Source organism: Amblyraja radiata, chromosome 9 (genome assembly GCF_010909765.2).
Source record: "Amblyraja radiata isolate CabotCenter1 chromosome 9, sAmbRad1.1.pri, whole genome shotgun sequence".
NCBI classification, from domain to species: Eukaryota; Metazoa; Chordata; class Chondrichthyes; order Rajiformes; family Rajidae; genus Amblyraja; species Amblyraja radiata.
The window spans coordinates 44,990,510-45,011,502 of record NC_045964.1 but is presented as its reverse complement, the minus strand read 5'-3'; the positions used below and the strand labels follow the sequence as shown (position 1 = coordinate 45,011,502).

General features: G+C 41.0%; 1 protein-coding gene across 1 annotated transcript; it reads right to left on the bottom strand.

Annotated features, from left to right (window-relative positions):
• Positions 1–1,006: 1,006 nt before the first annotated feature.
• gmfb (glia maturation factor beta) lies at positions 1,007–20,992 on the bottom strand. Its single transcript, XM_033027260.1, has 7 exons — positions 20,864–20,992; positions 20,468–20,564; positions 13,054–13,103; positions 11,779–11,828; positions 7,696–7,778; positions 4,330–4,403; positions 1,007–3,078 (listed from the first exon to the last, which is right to left on the bottom strand). Exons 1-7 carry the CDS (start codon positions 20,864–20,866, stop codon positions 3,007–3,009), a joined length of 429 nt encoding a protein of 142 aa, XP_032883151.1. The 5' UTR covers positions 20,867–20,992; the 3' UTR covers positions 1,007–3,006.
• Between the last annotated feature and the right edge of the window lies 1 nt (position 20,993).

Genomic DNA, 20,993 nt, shown 5'->3' with positions numbered 1-20,993 from the left:
CCTTTCATAAAATGAACTGTGCAGCTCAAATTATTTATGCAGTGGTGGAACAATTTTTAAATGGTTTAAGATTATTATGGTTGTATGGTTTAAGAAAAATGCTTAAATGGTTTAAGATTATTATTTTATATGGTTTCAAATTATACAAAGGCAATTTAGTTACATCAGTATTTTAAGTTTTCTTAATTCTCCCACCTGTAATGCGAGAACAGGATTGGATACAACATCAGAGATGGAAACTATTGCATATTTTAAATCCTTAAAATGTTTGTTATCTGCTAGCGTTTGGTTATCCAGACTCATTCTAAAAGCATAGGGAGGGGTAAAGAGAGACATCACACTTGTGTACATATGAATCTTTATTTTGTACCCACAGAAAAAGACCCATGAAAATCAATAATTGCACCACAAACTTCTGTTACTATTAATCTTGTCACTTACTGCTAGCATCACGCATAAGCATACTGAAGTGTCATGCCTCATTTCAGAATAAAGCATTCAATGAGCAGTACAATAATCGGGGAAAAAAGGACTTAAAACAGTACAAAAGATTTGTCGTTAATTTTATGCATTTGTAGACCCAATAACCATATAACCATATAACAATTACAGCACGGAAACAGGCCATCTCGGCCCTACAAGTCCGTGCCGAACAACTTTTTTCCCCTTAGTCCCACCCGCCTGCACATCCAGAGAATAACAAATGTACATTTAGTGTTATCATGGTAAAGCACCCCAAGGCACTTCACAGCTTCTAAGGAAAAGAAAATTGAGAGTCACGTGATAGATTAGCACTGATGGTCAAAGAGCTGCTCTTTAAAGTTGTCAGTAAGGAGCAGAGATACATTGAGAGTTTAAGGAAGGAATTAAACAGTCTGGAGGCTGACAGATAAGACATAGGCACCAATGCTGCTGCTTACAAGAGTCCACATCCAGAGAAGTACAGATATTTAGGTGGGATAAGGGGAGCAGCTCGCCATAGAAACAGAAGGGTGAGACCAGAGTATTTTTAAAACAAGGAAGATAATTGTAATATTGTAGTGTTGCTATATTGGAAGCCAATATAGGTCAGCTGTGAATGGTACTTTAAGAGAATTGGGATAGGGCTTGCAGAGTTCTACAAACCTAATTTCATAGAGGTGGCAGGTTACATTACCATGGCAAAATCCTGATGCAATAAAGGCATGAATGGATAACTAATATGATTAATCAATGAAAAATGCTCAAATTTGCTACAATATAAAAGGCCATCATGCAAGTGCATTCGACATTTAACAATAGTTTGAGTATTAGTTTTAGGAAAGCATTGCAAGGAGTGAGCAGTCATTAATTCTATTTTCATATGTTATGAATTAGTCATGCAACGACAAAATGCATCAGGTGTATCAAAAAAAGTATCTTAAAAATATGCTGTGCAAAATAAAAACAGCACCACAAGTGTTAAAATCGCCAGTGTGGATTTAGAACAAGGCATACATTTTTCAGCTGTGTGCATTTTGGAATACTCATTAGAAAAAAGTAAGAAAGAGATTGTGTGAAAGTTACTTGCCAAGATTCAGATGTTAATTGTAGTTTGAACATTTTTGCAAGTCTCCAAATTGCTTTTAACCAAATATAATGAAATTATATTTGCAGCTTCCATGGGAAGCATGCCATAGCATCATAACAATTGCTATTGCAATACATGAGGTACAGGCACATGCCTAATCAACTCAAGCACTGAAAGCATAAACTTTATAATTTACGCTGCATATAACAAATGGAATTTAAGATTTCATTGTAAAAACAAAACCCAATTAACCAATTACAAATTATTCAAATCAAGATGCAACTAGAATTATCTGAAACTCAAACAAGAGATTAAATCAATACTAGTACCCTAATGTAGACAATCTTTTTAAATTGTATTCATCAGATAACAGAAGGAGCAGAATGTTAAGTTAAAAAGGTGAACATTTAGTAACATCTTTAGAACATATATCAACAGGAATATGACCGGTGATGGTCTCAAACATGAACTAAACATCCACTGAAAACATTTATTCTTGCAACTATTATTTTCCATTCAGTAGAATTTGACTAAATTTAACATTTTAAAACATGCTAATAAGAATTGGAGATGTGTTCCAGAAGGGATTATAATCTTAAACAAATTGTCTTTTTTTTTTTAAAGTGCTCCTTTAAGAGAAAACCAATTGGCAATACAGCAAACACTTTACTTTCATAATTAAGTTCCAGAAGCAGACACAAATACCTTTCATTCTTCTCTGGGAAAATTAATTTGTTCGCAATGCTGAATGGGACTTTTGTTGGGAGAAGCACCTTAAATTTCCCTCAAATATTAAATCACTAGACACTGACAGAGGCACCGGCCATGGTCATTTTGAGGGACTTTTAATGCTTTACTACAGTGCAGTGAAACACCAGGTGGGTTTAGATTGTGTTTTGTCACTTTGCTCAAACATTTCAATCTTTTTAAAAACAACAGGAGAAACTGTTAGGATAACTGCTGGTTATAAAAAGTCTTGTGAAGTCATATAAGGGAATACAAAAACTATGGAAAATGGGTGGTGATGGAGAAAAGCCACAAAAGGTAAATGCACAAAAAGTTAAGGGCTTACAGTGAAACCAATACAATTAATCAATTTAGGGGGGTACGTTTACATAGCAGGCTTTTCAATATTCTTCAAGTTTTGAAATGAACCAAATCAAACCAGCAGTTATGAAATTTGCACGCACATAATCAAGCCAAAAGTAATAAAATAATATACAAGACCCCATGTCTTGTCTAACTTTGCTGGTTTACGCCACAAACAGAAAAAGGTTCAATGCTTGATAAGTTCATTTTCTTGGACAACCGCATTCAACATTTTCACAGTGCTTAAATCTGATACAGCTTGGAACGAAGAGTATAAAAGTCATTTAATTTTCCAGTTTATATGTATATTTGAAATTTGAGCTCATGTTATTAATTCATAAAGTAAAATGCAATACTGTCACATTTTGCTAATGGAAAAATCCAAGTTTTTTGCAAAGCCACTCTTCAGTGAAATCTTCTGTATTTCGAATTTCAAACACCTGAAAGAAAAATATAGGCTACAATCAAATTGGCCTGAACATTTGATAACAAGTGTTTGTGAAGCAATTCAACAAGGATTATCAGCAAATATTGCTACAGACCAAATGTATACAAGTTAGAAAAAACTTTACAAGGTTATTTTAAAATATACCAAAAAAAGCTCTCAAGTTGTGCTCAAGTTTAAACTTCAATGGGAAAGTGTTCCTAGAATCTAAGGGTTCAGGAGAAGACAAAGAGGAATGATCATTGTCCCATCACTACTGAATGAATACATATTAATATTAAATCTTCAGACTCACGGGCCAACGTTAGTAGACAACACTTTTTACTTGTTTTTAATAATTGTTATTGTATACAATTAGAACGTTAAAAAAAAATCTGGACTGCAGGAACCTTGAAATGAAAAGATGAGCCAAGATTACTTTTGGACTCACCACCTTGCCTCCATCAGAGAAGCAGGTTCAAAATGTGTTCAGAGACAAATGTGCATTCAAGCAATCAGCAACAGAGACAGGAAATGCTTGTGTACTTGAATTTATCAGCTGTCATGGATGCTGGCTCAATTGCTCCACAGACTGGCCACACGAATACTGACCTACACTGATGCTTCCGTTTGTTGGGCTTCAAGATTCTAATAGAGTATTTTTCCCCCATTGGAGATGAGTAACATACATTGCTAACCGGATCACAGATATTTTGCATCGTAAATTGCATTAACACTCATCAAAGGAAAAACAACATCTCTTTTACACCACTTGACAATTATTTTGGAGTTAACCTGAGCTTACTGAACGGAGCTTCCAAAGAACTTAACTTGCGTTTTAGTTTAGTTTCGAGATACAGCGCGGAAAGAGGCCCATCGGCCATCGGGTCCGTGCCGACCAGCGATCCCCGCGCATTAACACTATCCTTTCTACCAAGTCAATTAACCTACAAACCTGTACGTCTTTGGAGTGCGAGGAAACTGAAGATCTCGGAGAAAATCCACGTAGGTCACGGGGAGAACGTACAAACTCCGTACAGACAGCACCTGTAGTCGGGATCGAACCCGGGTCTCCGGCGCTACATTCGCTGTAACAGCAACTCTACGGCTGCGCCACCGTGACTTTTACTAAAAGTCACCAAGAGTGAATGAAAATCTGAAGATGATCTTACCCCAGATAATCAACCAAGAGACAGATTTCTATCATCTTCCAAGATAAAAGCTGTGTAATTTAGTACTTATTTTTAAAAAAATTATAAACTCTCACCTTGCTAAAATCTGCTACCTTCACCAGTCCAATTTTGCTACCAGCATAGATCATCTGCTGTTCTGGCTTGCATCCTAAAATGAAAGACACAAACCACAGTTTTGACTGGAACCTGCTCACCTTTAAATCACAAACAGACTGTCGCACACATGGAAATAAATTGATGAATTTTGTTGGAGCCGTGCAGGAGTCCAGAGTAGGGACAGAAAAATAAAGAAACAGGTAATTGGAAGCACAGAATCACAGTCGCAGATATTTTAATAAAATAAAATGAATTTTGTTGGAGCCGTGCAGGAGTCCAGAGTAGGGACAGAAAAATAAAGAAACAGGTAATTGGAAGCACAGAATCACAGTCGCAGATATTTTAATTTTACAATTCGTCCATGACCTGAGTATTTCCAGCATTTTTAATAAACGTGATACATTCTTCACTTCAATTCAAGCATTGTTAATTTCTCTCTGTACTGCTCTCATTCGTCCCTTTCTACTTGCACTCTCCCACACTGAGCAGCTATTCATTAATAAGCAAATATCACTCTCTGCCCCATCACTGACTTTCCCAATGTGTTTTCACCCTCTCTTTCCTGCAATTTAAAACTCAATAACTCCTTTTGCCAGTTCTGATGCAAAGTCATTGACCCAAAATATTAGGTCAATGCACTCCGACATACTGACTCTGGTACTGTGGGGCAGCAGTTCTACCAGCTGCACCACTCTGATTACACAATTCCCAGATGAGGAGAGATTAGGTCAATCAGGTTTGATCTAAATGAAACTTTATAAGTTCTGACGGTATGATAGACTGGATACAATGAGAATGATTCACCTAGCTGAGAGATCACATTCTCAAGTTGCAGGGCAAGATTTAGGACCAAGACTAGGAACATTTCTCTTTGGAATGATGAATTTTCTACCACAGAGAGTTGTGGTCACCAAGTTCATCTAGAAATAGAGATAAACCTCTGGTGCAAAAGACCAGGAGGAAAGGGTGCAGGAATAAAAGGGCCACACCATCCACTCTTGGTCCTATTATACATTTCTGATTACTTGCACAGATACTGCAAAGTAAAAAAATATCTTAATGCTGATTACACTGGAACCCCGCTTGGCGCCAATTTGTTACACTTATGATCCACCAATACCAACATTCACAGAAACATATTCCCCTGTAATTGGGGAGGAATACAAAATCTAGTCAGGCCGTGCACTGCTGTATTAGGAACCTGGGTGCTGGTATCTTAGTTCAATGACCATCTTTGTAGGGTGCATGCCTCATGGTAATGTGTGGAGAGAATGAATGAGAGGGCAATACTAGCGAGGCAGATAACTCCGTTCAGTGATGCATGGCTCAGGGCTTCAGACTGCCCAGTGTGTTGTTGAGGACCAGCAGCATCACCTCCAATTTAACAGATGGTCCAGATGATATATCAGTCATTAGGACCTTAACAGCCATGGTTGGGATAGCAACGCAGCCCAGAGTGGGTGATAACTTCCATCAAATCACTGCTTGATGAGTGGTATAGGATTCAAGAGGGAAACAGCTGTAATCTTATTGATTGGCGAAGCAGGCTTAAAAGCCCTTACTCTTCTCTTATAAAGGAGATAAGTCGTGGGAAGATTGGATAAAACGTGCGTCAGCTGCCTTGGTTCACAGCAGAAATGCCTGGGTGTGAAGAGAGAATATCTATTTTGACGGTCCATAGTGGGACATCGGAAGTACAGTTCAGATATATTTCATTGAATTAGATGTTTGGAAATTCAGAAGGTTCCAAAAACGATTGTTCCATTTGCAAGAATAACCATTGGCATCACATATACAAATACACAGCTAAGCACTTATACTGTTGGATACATGGTACTGATTTTATACACTGTAGGACTCCCACTCCAAATCCAAATATCTTCCATACAAGGGAGAGAAGGAAAGCTTCCGAGTACTTTGCAACATCACAGCTCTTTCAGGATTTCTACTTAATTACACAATAATATTTTAAGTGAACATCATGCAAAGCCAGAGGTGCAGACACTGGAAACTTGTTTTAAATATAAAATAATTAATTTGCAGTTGCATGTAGTTTGCCTTCCGCAGAACATAAACCTCCAACAATTTTAAATATGAAAACAATTCAGCATGTCCAAATTTGCCCTGAATAACTTCAGCAAATAATAATAATGCAATAATTTCAAATTAGAATTTTTTGATTCTCTACAAGCCCAGGCACAATTATTTTAGGTCTGTACAAGTTGTGTTTTCATCAAGTATTACTTCAGAATACTGAAATCTTTAGAAATAACTAGTCCAAGTTCCCCCTACTCAATATTCGGCCACTCACCTGTTCCCCCAACGCAATATTCCACCACTCACCCATATCCCCCAACTGCGCAGACGCGGCTCATTTCCACTCATCCCCAACATTCCCTCCCCCTCCACCCTCTCTCTTCTTTCTCCTCTCATCCTCCTCTCCCCACTCCCTCTCTCACCTCTCCGTCCCTCTCCTTTCCCCTATCCTCAGTCACTACCTCCCTCCCTCCCTTCATAACCCCTCTCCCCTCCTCTCCCTCTATCTCCCAGCTCCCGCACTCCTCACCTCCCCCCTATCCCACTCCCCCACTAAACACAATGTTTAAATAACATTAAACAACAATCCTCGCCCTCTCCTCCTCCCCTCCCCCCCCTCTCCTTACAAGAATGTAACACATCTCTCATTGCACTGGGAGTCCTGTCATTTGTTAACATTGTAACAGGCTTCCCATTGTGACATCATACTCTGCTAATGAGCAGTGCAGATGAAAGTGAAGTACTTTTTGTAAAGTTTAACTTGCAAAATATACCATCAACCTGAACGAAAGTCGATACAGCACACCACAGGACAATGGTGAGTAAGGTGGGGCAGAAATTGCAGCGCTATTGTGTACCGTTTTGGTGTAATTTCAGGATCACTCACAGACGGATCACGGACATACTAACAAACAAGATTGGAGTTTTAGTAACATACTAGACCAAATGGGACTCGAAGCCCCCACGGGAGGCTTGGTCCTCCAACTCAGCCCGTTGCCGAACGCAAGATGCCAACACTCCCCAGCCTCCCCAGCATTGGACTTTAGAAAAAAATTACAATTCACCCTCCCCTTCCTGTCCTGCCAGGAGCTGGAGTAAGTGTTGTATAATGGCAACATTGTTGCAAATGTTGGGTGGAGGACTGTGATATCCCATTCAGGTTAAAATGTTGGTGGAAGCAATTTTGAAATTAAAAAAATTACCAAATATAGAAAAGTTAAGACAAAAAACAGGATATAAAGATATAACAATAATACTAATTGATGTGTTGACAAATTGAAAGAAAACTTGAGAAATTGACTACTTACCCACAGGACTGAAGAATATAAAGCACATTGGATAGGAAATCCTTCCATCACTGTGTTTGTATCTGTAGCTATAAACTACATATGTACCAAGTTAAGAAAATTATTATTTAAAGAAGTATTTATCCACAAAGAGAGAAAAGTATTACTATATTTAAGATAGTGAAGCAATCCCTTCCAAATTAAAATGGGCCATGGGCCTTCCTTGCACATAATTGCTTTAGAATTATAATTAGGAAAATATCTTGTGGAAATGGATCACACACCAAGAACATTGGGATCATCAAATCTATCTGAAGGGAAATAAATAGACTTGCATATACTTGTTGATTTAGTTAAGCAACTTATGCACATTAATCCATTGCAATTCAAATGAAGAAATACTTGTAACCATTTCATAGGTTTTAATTTTATCCAACTACAGTGCCTTCCATCATGTTTGGTACAAAGACCCATAATTTATTTATTTGCCTCTGTACTCCACAATTTGAGATTTGTAATAGGAAAAAAAAAAAATCACATGTGGTTAAAGTGCACATCGTCAGATTTTAATGAAGGGTACTTTCATACATTTTGGACTCGCCATGTAGAAATTACAGCAGTGTTAATATTATATATTTCAGGGCACCATAATGTTTGGGACACTGCAGTGTCATGTAAATGAAAATAGTCATGTTTAATATTTTGTTGCATATCCTTTGCATGCATTGACTGCTTGAAGTCTGCGTTTCATGGACATCACCAGTTGCTGGGTGTCTTCTCTGGTGATGCTCTACCAGGCCTGTATTGCAGCCATCTTTAGCTTATGCTTGTTTTGGGGGCTGGTACCATTCAGTTTTCTCTTCAGCATATAAAAGGCATGCTCAATTGGGTTCAGATCGGGTGATTGACTTGACCACTCAAGAATTGACCATTTTTAGCTTTGAAAAACTCCTTTATTGCTTTAACAGTATGTTTGGGATCATTGTCTTGCTATAGAATGAACCGCCGGCCAATGAGTTTTTAGGTATTTGTTTGAACTTGAGCAGATAGGATGTGTCTATACACTTCAGAATTCTTTATGCTATTACCATCAACGGTTGTATCATCAATGAAGATAAGTGAGCCAGTACCTTCAGCAGCCATACATGCCCAGGCTATTACACCGCCACCACTGTGTTTCACATGAGGTGGTATGCTTTGGATCTTGGGCAGTTCCTTCTCTCCTCCATACTTTGCTCTTGCCATAATTCTGATATGTTAATCTTCGTCTCATCTACCCACAAGACCTTTTTCCAGAACTGTGGTTGTTCTTTTACAATACAATACAATACAATACGGTTTATTTGTCACATTGCACATAAGTGCAAGTGAAATGAATATGTTTTAAGTACTTCTTGGCAAACTAACCAGTCCATCCTATTTTTGCAGCTAACCAGTGGTTTGCATCTTGCAGTGTAGCCTCTGTATTTCTGTTCATGAAGTCTTGTGTGGACAGTGGTCATTGACAAATCCACACCTGACTCCTGAAGAGTGTTTCTGATCTGTCGGACAGGTGTTTGGGGATTTTTCTTTATTATCGAGAGAACTCTTCTGTCATCAGTTATGGAGGTCTTCCTTGGCCTGCCAGTCCCTTTGCAATTAGTAAGCTCACCAGTGCTCTCTTTCTTCTTAATGATGTTCCAAACAGTTGCTTTTGGTAAGCCTAAAGTTTGGCTGATGTCTCTAACAGTTTCATTCTTGTTTCTCAGTCTCAATAGCTTCTTTGACTTTCATTTGCATGTTGATAAACAGCAATAAAAGTTTCCAAAGGTGATGGAAAGACTGGAGGAAAGACTAGGTGCTGAGAGCTTTCTTATACTTGCATTAAGGAGGCAATTAAACACACCTGAGCAATTACAAACACCTGTGAAGCCATGTGTCCCAAACATTATGGTGCCCTGAAATAGGGAGGAGGGGGGGGGGAGGGGGAGGTGTATAAACACTGCTGTAATTTCTACATGGTGAAACCAAAATGTATAAAAATGGCTTTCATTAAAATCTAACAATGTGCACTTTAACCACATGTGATTTTTTTCTATTACAAATCGCAAATTGTGGAGTACAGAGGCAAATAAATAAATGATGGGTCTTTGTCCCAAACATTATGGAGGGCACTGTATGCTATTGGGATTGGTTTACTATTGTCACATGTACTGCTTTACAGTAAAAAAAACAGTTTTGTATGCTATCAAGGCAGATCATACCATACATGAGTGCAATCATACCATGCACAAGTACAACAGTTAGTCCAAAAATAGAAAGGGAACAGAATGCAGAATATTGTGCTACATTTACAGAGAAAGTACAGGTTAAAGTACAAGGGCTAAAATGAGGTGTACAATTGTACGATTGGTAATACAGGTACACAACCTTTTATCCGAAATTCCGGAAACCGAAAAGCTCTGAAAACCGGACATTTTTTCCAGGATGTCGTCTGCACATCAAAGCTCGCGTTTGGCGCCAAACTTGACCCGAAACGACCCACGGTCAACCTAGGTCTGTACTACTGTAGCTACTTAACATCTGTAAATCATTGCTTAAATGTTAGTCAGTTAGTTTGGAGGTCTTTTATGTGGTGTGGGGGGGAGGGGGTGGTGTGGTGTGTGGTGTGTGGGGGTGGGGGGTGTGGTGGGGTGTGGTGTGGTGGGGGGTGGTGGGGGGGGGTGGGGTGGTGTGTGGGGGGGGGGGGGGGTGGGAGAAGGGGGAAACTTTAATTCTTAGTCCCCTACCTGGTCGGAGAGGCAGCATCCCTCCAAGTTGCTTCTTCGCCACGTCCTCGCAGCCTGCCATCGAGAGTGGAGCGGCGTTTCCTGTCGGGGCCGGCTGGGACTACAGTTTTGGCGGCGGCTGGGATACCAGCGGGGAGTGGGCGATGCCTTACCGGGTCGCCGTGCGGTAAGCTCCGGAGCGTTGTGGCCGCCGACTCCTAACATCGCGGAGCTGGGGCTGCGGGCTTCCAGCCGTGGGCGGCGCTGGATTTGGAGTGCCGCAGAGCCAGGGATCGAGTTCGCCGGGGTCGGTGCTCCAACCGCCCCGCGGCCTGAGGGCTACGAGTGCCCCGGTCTCCGGTCTCCGGGGAGGAGGCAGCCGCTCCAGACTTTCCCAGCCGCTGAGGAATTGTTTCACCCGACGCTGGAGTTCACGGCAAGAGGGCGCTGAAAATCATCGGACTGGCTACTGCATGTAAGTATATTTTCATGTGTTTAGCTTAGTTTGGGCCAGTTTATGTTTAAAGTTTTACTTAATGTTTTATCTTTTTTTTTTTAATTATTTATTCGGGGGATTCAAGAATCCCCGAGCTAGGCCACCTAAGGCCATGTAGCCCCGCTAGGGTGACAAGAGAGCGCTACCTCCCTCACCAAGTAACTTCCGGGATCGAGGCGCAAACTCGCGACCTTGTGGCCACGAGCCGAGCACTCTACCACTGAGCCACCCGGTCCCCTGTAATGTTTTATCTAAAAAACGTTAAAATCTACGCTAAAAATCTTCCATTCCGAAATCCGGCTGGCATCTACTAATTCTTGTTAAAGTGAATAAATGGGTAATGTAAAAGCAATCAGAGATGGCTGCAAACAGCATTGCAAGTTATTACTTGTTTAGGATTATTGTCGTTTGCCAAGGTAGAATGAAAATAATTTGTTTGTGAGGTATACAATCAAATCAGATATTACTATTCTGGTAGAAGGTATAAAACCATAGACTATTTTCTAAATGGGGGGAAAATTCTGAAATCGGAGGTGCAAATGGATTTTGAAGTGCTGGAACAGGACTCCCAAACGTTTTACTTGCAGGTAGTGTTGGGAACATAAGAAATGCTAAGACAATAATAGCTTTCATTTTGTGATGACTAGAAAATAAAAGCAAGGATGTAATGCTGAGGCATTATAAGGTGCTTACTCTTTAACTTAAAATCTGTTTCACTTCTAACTTAACTCCAATTCAGTGAAAGTTCATTGAACTGAAACATTAACTGTTCCTTTCTCCACGCCTAACCTGCTGAGTTTTTAGAGAATTTCCTCCTTTTATCTACAATATCCAGCATATACACATCTTTCAAAAGGATATCTAGGTTGTTGGTCAGGTAGTTCATTCTGGAGTTCTTCTGGAGAAATATCCTAAATGAATGCACAGCATAAATTATATACACCAGACTTACAATATTATTTGCTGCAACAAGCACTTAACTTCAAAATCCTATATGCACACAGTTTAATGACTCCCCTCCTCATTCAAGATGCATTTGTTCAAACCCGGATGCGGCTTCAGTCACGACACCCATCGTCCTGTCATTTCCATTATTAGTCAGATAAATTCATGACAACCAGTCTTTCTCAATGTGTTGCACTTTAGGATACTAAATACATGAGGAAAGTACCCAATTAATGACAAGCCCCTTAACAGCATTGATATAGAGTCATGCAGGGTGGAAACATGCCCTTCGGCCCAACCTCCTCACTCCGACCAACATGTCCCATCTACACTGGTCCCATCTGCCTGCATTTGGCCCATATCGCTGCAAACCTGTTCTATCATATACAGAGGGATCTTGGGTCTAAGTCCGTAGCTCCCTGAAAGTGGCAACACAAGTAGATAGTGCAGTAAAGAAGGGGGTATGACATGCTTGTCTTCACTCGTCAGGCATTGAGTATAAGAGTCAGGAATTCATGATGCAATTCCATAAGACTTTGGTTAGGCCGCGGTTAGGTGCAGTTCCAGTCAGGAAGAATGTGGAGGCTTTAGAGAGAGGTTTACCAGTTAGTTGCCTGGATTTGGGGATATTAGCTATAAGGAAAGCTTGGATAGACTTGGATTGTTTGCTCTGGATCACCAGTGGTTGAGGAAAGTTCTGTTAGGATATAACATTAAGAGAGGGGTAGAAAGGGTAGAACGTTTCTCCCTACCACCCCCCCTCCTCCTCCATCCCAAGGTGCAATGTCAAAGACTATAGCGCATGTCTTTAATATGAGAGGGACAACGTTTAATGGCGATGTGAGAGGCAATTGTTTTCACACAGAAGGTGGTGAGTGCCTGGAATGCATTGCCGGGGTGGTGGTGGAGGAGGAGACATTTAGGAACCTTTTGGATAGGCACAGGGATACACAGGGGATGGAGGGATATGGATCACATGCAAGCTCAGGAGATATGTTCATCTTGGCATCATGTTCGGCATTGACTGAGTGAATAAGCCTGTTCCTGCGCTGTACTGTTCCATTCTCTAAGTAATCAGTCTGCAGTAAATATGAGCAGCTTTTAACCAATTCCCACCTCCTCTCCCACATTATGGTCGAAATTTGAATTAAAAACACCTCCTACTCAAAATAATGATGAAAAGATGCTGACCTCATGCTCTTCATCCAGTATCACCATCTGTTGCTCACGATCGATCTTCACTGTGACAAAAAGTATCAAGTTAGAAATGCTTTCTCTGTAAAACAACAAAACAAATGAAAGCTAATCTTCCATGGAGTTTAGTCCATCGTAGCCTGCAGTCGCATCTTGTGATGGAATAATGCTTCTTTGGCTACAGAAGGTGGAATTATGTGTGACCAAAAAGTAATGTGGTGATGAAGTGTGATCATAGGATTAAACAGTTTCAGCAACCATCTGCCCCCCAATCCACTCCAAAGCGAAGGGTGACCAGGACGTGCTCACTTTAAGCAGGCAGCTAAAGATTGTCCTAAGGTCAGCTAGAGGAGTGTGGGCAAGCCTGCATCTCTGTGGCTAAGGGGACCATGGGAGTGAAAAGCAATCAGGAAGCAGCTCTAGAGTGGGCAACGGGTCGTCTGAGACCTTGTAGTGGTGGAGGAAGGGGGTGCAGGGAACTGGCCAACAAAAGGAATGGAACGAGGGGGGCATCAAGGTATTTTGGAGATGCACCAAGGACCAGATGATACATGTGCTTGTCCACTGTGTTTCTCACCCATCTATGTTTTTGTATTCATTCAGCATGGATAGGCTTGAGTGCGTATCCACAGATGTATGAAAGCCATGCCTGGGCAACAGAGCCTGCACTCCAATGGTCTTGGACCTCATAACAATTGAGCCAAGACTTCATCTTGTCGAATCTGTCCTGTAGTCAACCTGTAACAACCTCTCCATTCAGAGGAAATTATGCACTGCATTGTCCATTCATCAGAACCAGAATAAAATAAAAAACATTTGTGACACCAAGAACAAAAATGTGTACAAACAACTATTTTAGCACACAGAATAAATGCGGCTACAAGGTCCCTTTTTCTCTGCCTAAAGTCATCAATAAAAATAGGCCATAATCAGAATGGCATACTAAAAATATTATTGCTCAACTCAGATCCCTTTGATGATTTGTCAGTTTTATTCTATTATGGGCCTTTTGTAATATAGTGGAAACTTTTGCCGCTAGTATGCATGTAATTAAAATACTATTCCCATCAAGTTTACATTCTCCATCATGTGCTGTTCACCATTTCTGAAGCATGTTCAGTGAAAAAAATCTCCATTGAAGTGTCATGAACAAAGCTCACTGACATTAGTGAGGAATTTGCTCTTAAACAGTACATTCTCCACCCAGTCACGTCTCTAAAGGGCATCTCTTCATTAGAGAAGGTCCCCGGAGCGGAACCCGAATAACAGACAATCAAAAATGAAGCAAACAAATTAATCAGGCACATTACCGCCTACTGCTATATTCACTAAATGTTAATTGGTATTTCAACAGATTGCACTATAACTCTCAAATTCAAGATACATGACTTGCCACATTAAGCATATGAACAAACTTAAAAGTAATGTTTACATATCATTTCATGGTTTGTTGCTGAAAATCATAGAGCACCTCAATTTTCAGTTGGGTTCAAAACCAAAGAAAAATACCAATCTGGATGGCACGCATAAAGAAATTGGCAAGAATGTACAAAATAGTAGCAATTAGCTTTGTCATAATTCTTAAGAAATATGAAGCTTGCTTAAAAAACTGACTGCAACGTATCATGGCATTATTTGAGAACGGAACACAATATAAATTTGTTTTTATATATTGGCTTGCAAGGATTCGCAGATTTTTGTAAATGTTTTTTTTTGCTTTTATAATAATTGAAATATCGATGCACTTGCAACCACAAGTTGAACTTTGTGCAAATGACAAAAGGAGATAGATTTTTGAGAGCATTTGAGACATAGCCCCCAATAGTGGCATCACTAAATTAGACAATGACCTAAAGAGCAGAATAAGAATAGCACCAATCTGAAGAGTGGAATGGCAGGACTGGAGGAGTAAGAGTCCAAGGATTTTTTGATTTTTTTTAATAGCAGAGAGCACACAAAGTTTTCTACCCAAACTAACATATCCAACATCCATTGATTTATGTGGGAAAGGAGATCATAGTATAAAAATAATTTGAACATGAGCACAAGAGATACAATCAAATGGAAACATACCACATCAGGATCACATTAAATAAGTGTGTACAAGAGGTTGTGGGCAAAATAACAATTTGGAGGAGAGAGGAACAAGGTTCATGTTATTTCTTCGAAATAGGTATCATTCATCGCAAAGGAAAAGGGAGCAATACTTTTTTGAAAAAAGGAGATTCATAAGAGTGGGATCAACAGGTAGAAATATAGTTTTGGTTTAAAAAGTCAAATTATAAAGATTCTTACTTAAAACCTGGTTTCCTATAAAATAAAAATACACGGTTTGCCAAATTGGGAATGCATTGGTCCAATCTACACTATGAATAATCTAAAGTTCTATTAAACCCAATTCTGGAGATCACTCAAGTCTTGAAGCATGCAAGGCTTATTTCACCACGGTCAGGGGGCTGAACCCCAAGAATATTAGAAAATAATGCATCAGTCTTCCTAACTGTTAAAGTTGTTTTGAGCATCTCCCGTTGTTTAAAAAAGATGGCCAATATTGGTCATTTTATTTTCTCAAGTTCCATCTCCAACTTTGGCTTTTCTTCAGTCAGTCACCCTAGTTTTAATCAAACATATGCCCTAGATTATAATAAAAGCAGACACTACACTTGTGCTTGGTCAACCAAACCATATATATAACCATATAACAATTACAGCACGGAAACAGGCCAACTCGGCCCTTCTAGTCCGTGCCGAACACTTATTCTCCCCTAGTCCCATCTACCTGCACTCAGACCACAACCCTCCATTCCTTTCCCGTCCATATACCTATCCAATTTATTTTTAAATGATAAAATCGAACCTGCCTCCACCACTTCCACTGGAAGCTCATTCCACACAGCTACCACTCTCTGAGTAAAGAAGTTCCCCCTCATGTTACCCCTAAATTTCTGTCCCTTAATTCTCAAGTCATGTTCTCTTGTTTGAATCTTCCCTACTCTCAATGGGAAAAGCTTATCCACGTCAACTCTGTCTATCCCTCTCATCATTTTAAAGACCTCTATCAAGTCCCCCCTTAACCTTCTGCGCTCCAAAGAATAAAGACCTAACTTGTTCAACCTTTCTCTGTAACTTAGTTGCTGAAACCCAGGCAATATTCTAGTAAATCTCGTATGTACTCTCTCTATTTTGTTGACATCCTTCCTATAATTAGGCGACCAAAATTGTACACCATACTCCAGAATTGGCCTCACCAATGCCTTGTGCAATTTTAACATTACATCCCAACTTCTATACTCAATGCTCTGATTTATAAAGGCCAGCACACCAAAAGCTTTCTTTACCACCCTATCTACATGAGATTCCACCTTCAGGGAACTGTGCACAGTTATTCCTAGATCCCTCTGTTCAACTGCATTCCTCAACTACCATTTACCATGTACGTCCTATTTTGATTTGTCCTGCCAAGATGTAGTACCTCACACTTATCAGCATTAAACTCCATCTGCCATCTTTCAGCCCACTCTTCCAAATGGCCTAAATCTCTCTGTAGACTTTGAAAATCTACTTCATTATCCACAACACCAAAGCCTGCTGGCTCCCCGGTTGAGAACAGTTTTAACCCCTCTTCCCATTCTGACAGGGCCGGCCTTATGCCGATTGGACCGATTTTTCCAAATTGCCCGCGTTAATTTTCCGTATATCATATGGAAATACAAATTTGCTTTGTTCAATAAAGAATTTAAAAAAATAATTCGCCATACGGATTTTTTTACAAAACGAACATGGATAACAACCGCTGCACGGCCATCAGACACAAACGATGTGTTAACTACTACTGTAACACTTGTTAACAGCCAGTAGTTAACAAGTAGTTATACAACGTGTCATCAATGCTCTGATCCACATTCCTCAGTAAATGTAATTGTGTTTTGAACAAGTATTAATGACGCTGCGTTCCTTTGAATACAATTCACGCGGCGTCATTAACACTTGTTCAAAACAGAATTACATTTACTGAGGAATGTAGATCGATGCATTGATGACATTGAGAATTTCTTAAAACTCACCATCATGATTGAGGACTTCTTCTTGGTGAGCTTCTTAGTCTGCAGCAGGTTAGTCATTCAATTTACCTACCGACCCACGTTGTGTCTCTCTGTCTGTCTCTCTGTCTTTCTCTCTGTCTTTCGCTCTCTCTCTCCCTCCCTCTTCCGCTCCATCTCATCTCTCTCTAGCTCTCTCGGCATTCCCGGAATCATAGATGTTTTGCGGTAGACAAAAATGCTGGAGAAACTTAGCGGGTGAGGCAGCATTTATGGAGCGAAGGAAATATGTAACGTTTCGGGTCGAAACCCTTCTTCAGACCTGGCCCAAAACGTTGGTTATTTCCTTTGCTCCATAGATGCTGCCTCAAGCCCTGTGCCACTGTGCGAGTTCACCCAAGAGCTCTCCCGAGTTTAAAATCTCTGTGTAGCATCTCTGTCCCTATCTTCAAATTCCCACTTTGAAATAAAATACAACTTTCGACTTAAAAATTTCGCAGCAGGATCGCGATTAGTCGATTCCCACGCATTTTCAATCATCGTTCGATTCAGTGTAATTTTCACACCTAGTTGATGTAGTTTTTTTTAAAGATACAGTGCATTACAATAAATTGTTTCAAGCATACCCGGTACTAAACGCACGAACATTAAGGTGGTTACTGGTGTTACAAACGGTTATAAATGAATATAATTTCAAAGTGAAATAGGAGGTATCCGTGGAAAGAATATTTAACCAGAATACAAGGTGAGGTCGCTGCAAAATGCTCACTTAAAACAATACGCCATCAGCTCAGGATTGTTTCTTAGCCCTCTGACAGGTGTTTCAATCTAACCTCGTAGCTCGCTGTTAATCGATTCATAGCTATTAATTTTCATTCCTGGTCCGTATCGAACTTCTCCAAATTCAAACGCTTCAAGTTACGCTTCTTGTGTGGTGGTGAGGGGGGAGGGGGATGCTAGGATATAATACCATATATTTGCATTTATATAGCAATCCTGCTGCGAAAACTTCAAGTCGAAAGTTGTATTTTATTTCAGTGGGAATTGGAAGATAGGGACAGAGATGCTACAGAGATTTTGATAGGAAGGAAACGTTACAGCAGCTGAGTAAAAGATTGGTCAAATGGTAGGTTCAATGAAGATCTGGCAAGGGGGATTGGGGGTGGGGGAAAAGTATCTATAGCTTGGGACTTGCCTAAATGAGTACTGAGGGATTAGCATTCCACCGAATTTCTTAGACAATAATACCTTTTATGCAATTATCACAACATTTTGCTGGATCAACGGACTATGTATGGTACATGCTCGTAAATTTGTGAAACAAATGTTTGTTTCTGGGATGGGGTGACTGATAATAAATAACCTACATTCTATATTTTGTCATAATGCGGCTGAAAATTTTGCATATTTTGTGATATTTATTGACATAGAAAGATACAACTGAGTTTGGGCAAGGTATTACCTTGCGGTTCTAAAGTGGGAAGCGGCTGTAAAAGGACAGCCGGGGGTCGGCCGGGGATCATCCAGCTCAAGAGCGGGTCAGCGGGCGATGGATAACAGGACAGCGGGCGGTGGAGCTTACTCCATATGTCAGTGCGAGTAACCTCAATTGATCCCTTGTTCGTGCTGACACAGGAATAAGCTCCACCGCCCTCTGTAATGTTATCCATCACCCACTGACCCGCTCCACTCTATGATCTTTGCTCTTGAGCTGGTCCCCTCACTGTTCAGACGGAGAGCACTGCTAGAGAAGGCAGGTATGGGATACTGAGTTGGATGATCAGCCATGATCATATTGAATGGCGGTGCAGGCTCGAAGGGCCGAATGGCCTACTCCTGCACCTAATTTCTATGTTTCTAGAGGTGAGCGGGCCGGCAGAAGGCGCTGAGATGGCAGTCGGTTCCGCTGTCCGGTGATGGAGGCTGCTCGTAGCAACGCGAGCTGCTTCCCTCCCTGGCCACAATGCGGTAGCTCCGCACCCGGAGCGCCGCGGAAGCGGTGAGTGAGTTACTGGCATGAACCCGACCCCCTCCTTCTCAACGTTCCTGCCTTCCCCGCAACCTTAACCCTGTCTAGACTCCCCACATGCTGTGAAAGGAACTCTCCCCCCAATTGGTCCCTTGATTAGTTGAACTAATATTGTCATTCAATAAGATGTCAACTGATTCATGTTGTCCCGGTGTGCTCCCGTTTTTCCCACCATCTTTCCACCTGCCGTCACCCTCCACCCCTTCAGTAATTCAGAAAGAGGGAGACTTGGAAGCCGTGGGAAAATTGAATTGTTACTTTATTTATTTTTATTTTTACGGAGAGAACAATCTGCGCATGCGCGGTTTAAGAATTCTTTTTAAGCCTACAGACTGTCATATTACTCACGACACGTGACTCATTTATAATTATTTATTTATATTGCTATGGAATTTTTTCCCCAATTGGGCCCCGCACCTCCTAAGGCCAGCCCTGCATTCTGACCTTCTCTATCCTGGCCCACCTCCACTGCCAAAGTGAGGCCATATACAAAGTGAAGGAACAGCTCCTCATATTCTGTGTGGGTAATTTATTTATCCAATTCTAGGTAATTAATCTACACACACCCACCCCCACTCTTTCCTGTGGCCCATCTGGAGTTGCACACAGTTCTCCCTTTCCCCTTCCACCAATATTCCTTCCTGATTCACATTTCATGCCACTTATATCCTTATCTCTGTCTCACACTTCTTGTCTTTTCATCTCTGGCCTTTGCCCTACCATCTGCCGATCAGCCAGCGCCAGCACCCCCCCCCCCCACACCTGTATCCACCAATCACGTGTAAGAAGGAACTGCAGATGCTGGTTTAAACTGAAGAAAGACACAAAAAGCTGGAGTAACTCAGCGGGACAGGCAGCATCTCTGGAGAAGGAATGGGTGATGGGTCCCGCTGAGTTACCCCAGCTTTTTGTGTCTATCCATCAATCACTGCCCAGGCTTAGTCTTGTCCCCACCTCTGTCTTCCTACTAGTCAGACTGAAGGTTGCCGACCTGAAATGTCACCTATCCATATTCTCCAGCATTTTGTGCCTTTTTCTACAATGATCCACGTGATACTCTCCATCTGTCCAGTCCAGTCCGCATTACTAGGTTCAGCAGCAAATTATTCCACTGGCATGTTAAATGTTGGATTTAAAAGAATCCCATCCTTCATCCATACTACATCTCTTTCAAAGGATACATTCAATGGATGGTGGATTATAAATTCGATGTCACCTCTAAATTTCCGTAGTATTTTTAATGTTGTATGAGGTTGGATTAGGGCGTGGCAGGGCTGAATTTCTAACCCCGAGGCAGGGTGCAGCACTTTACAGAATTAACTGTGTAACACGTGGTACTTACTGACGAGGGCCGCATTTGTTGTCTCTTTGCGAAAACGGAATTTTTTAATCTTTTCCAACAGCTGTTCGTCGACTCCGCACAAACTCACTGGGCAGCTCTGCGGTGGGAGGAGGGGTGGGAAGAGGGATGGGGAGAAGGATGGGGAGAAGAGTGGGGAAAACAAGCGCGGCACATTACACATATAAAAAGGTAAATGTTTCCAGAATTAACCACAATCCAGTCGTTTGAAATAATTTTCGAGCTGGCTTCCATGAATACGATTAAAACCAGGGGACGTAACAAGAATATAATTGTTGGATTCCAAGCCCTGTAAACGTTGTTCTGCCAGTCGGCGGGTGAGAAACTGCCTAGCCGGGGGTTGCCACACATTATCCCCCAATAGTATCCAGTTCTCACCATTTTCCTGTTCTCTTCCCGACACTTTCTTGATCCCGATTCCTGCTCTCCCTTCTGGTCTCTGCAACCTCGTGATGAGCACAGGAAACCAATCAGCAACTGGGTTCATGTCCCTCCTTTCAATGACATC

Coding starts and splice junctions, on each gene's coding strand:
- gmfb (XM_033027260.1), bottom strand. Junction 13,104..20,467: donor AACAAATGCGGCCCTCGTCA/GTAAGTACCACG, acceptor TTTTTGTCACAG/TGAAGATCGATCGTGAGCAA. Junction 7,779..11,778: donor CTACCTGACCAACAACCTAG/ATATCCTTTTGA, acceptor TTAACTTGGTAC/ATATGTAGTTTATAGCTACA.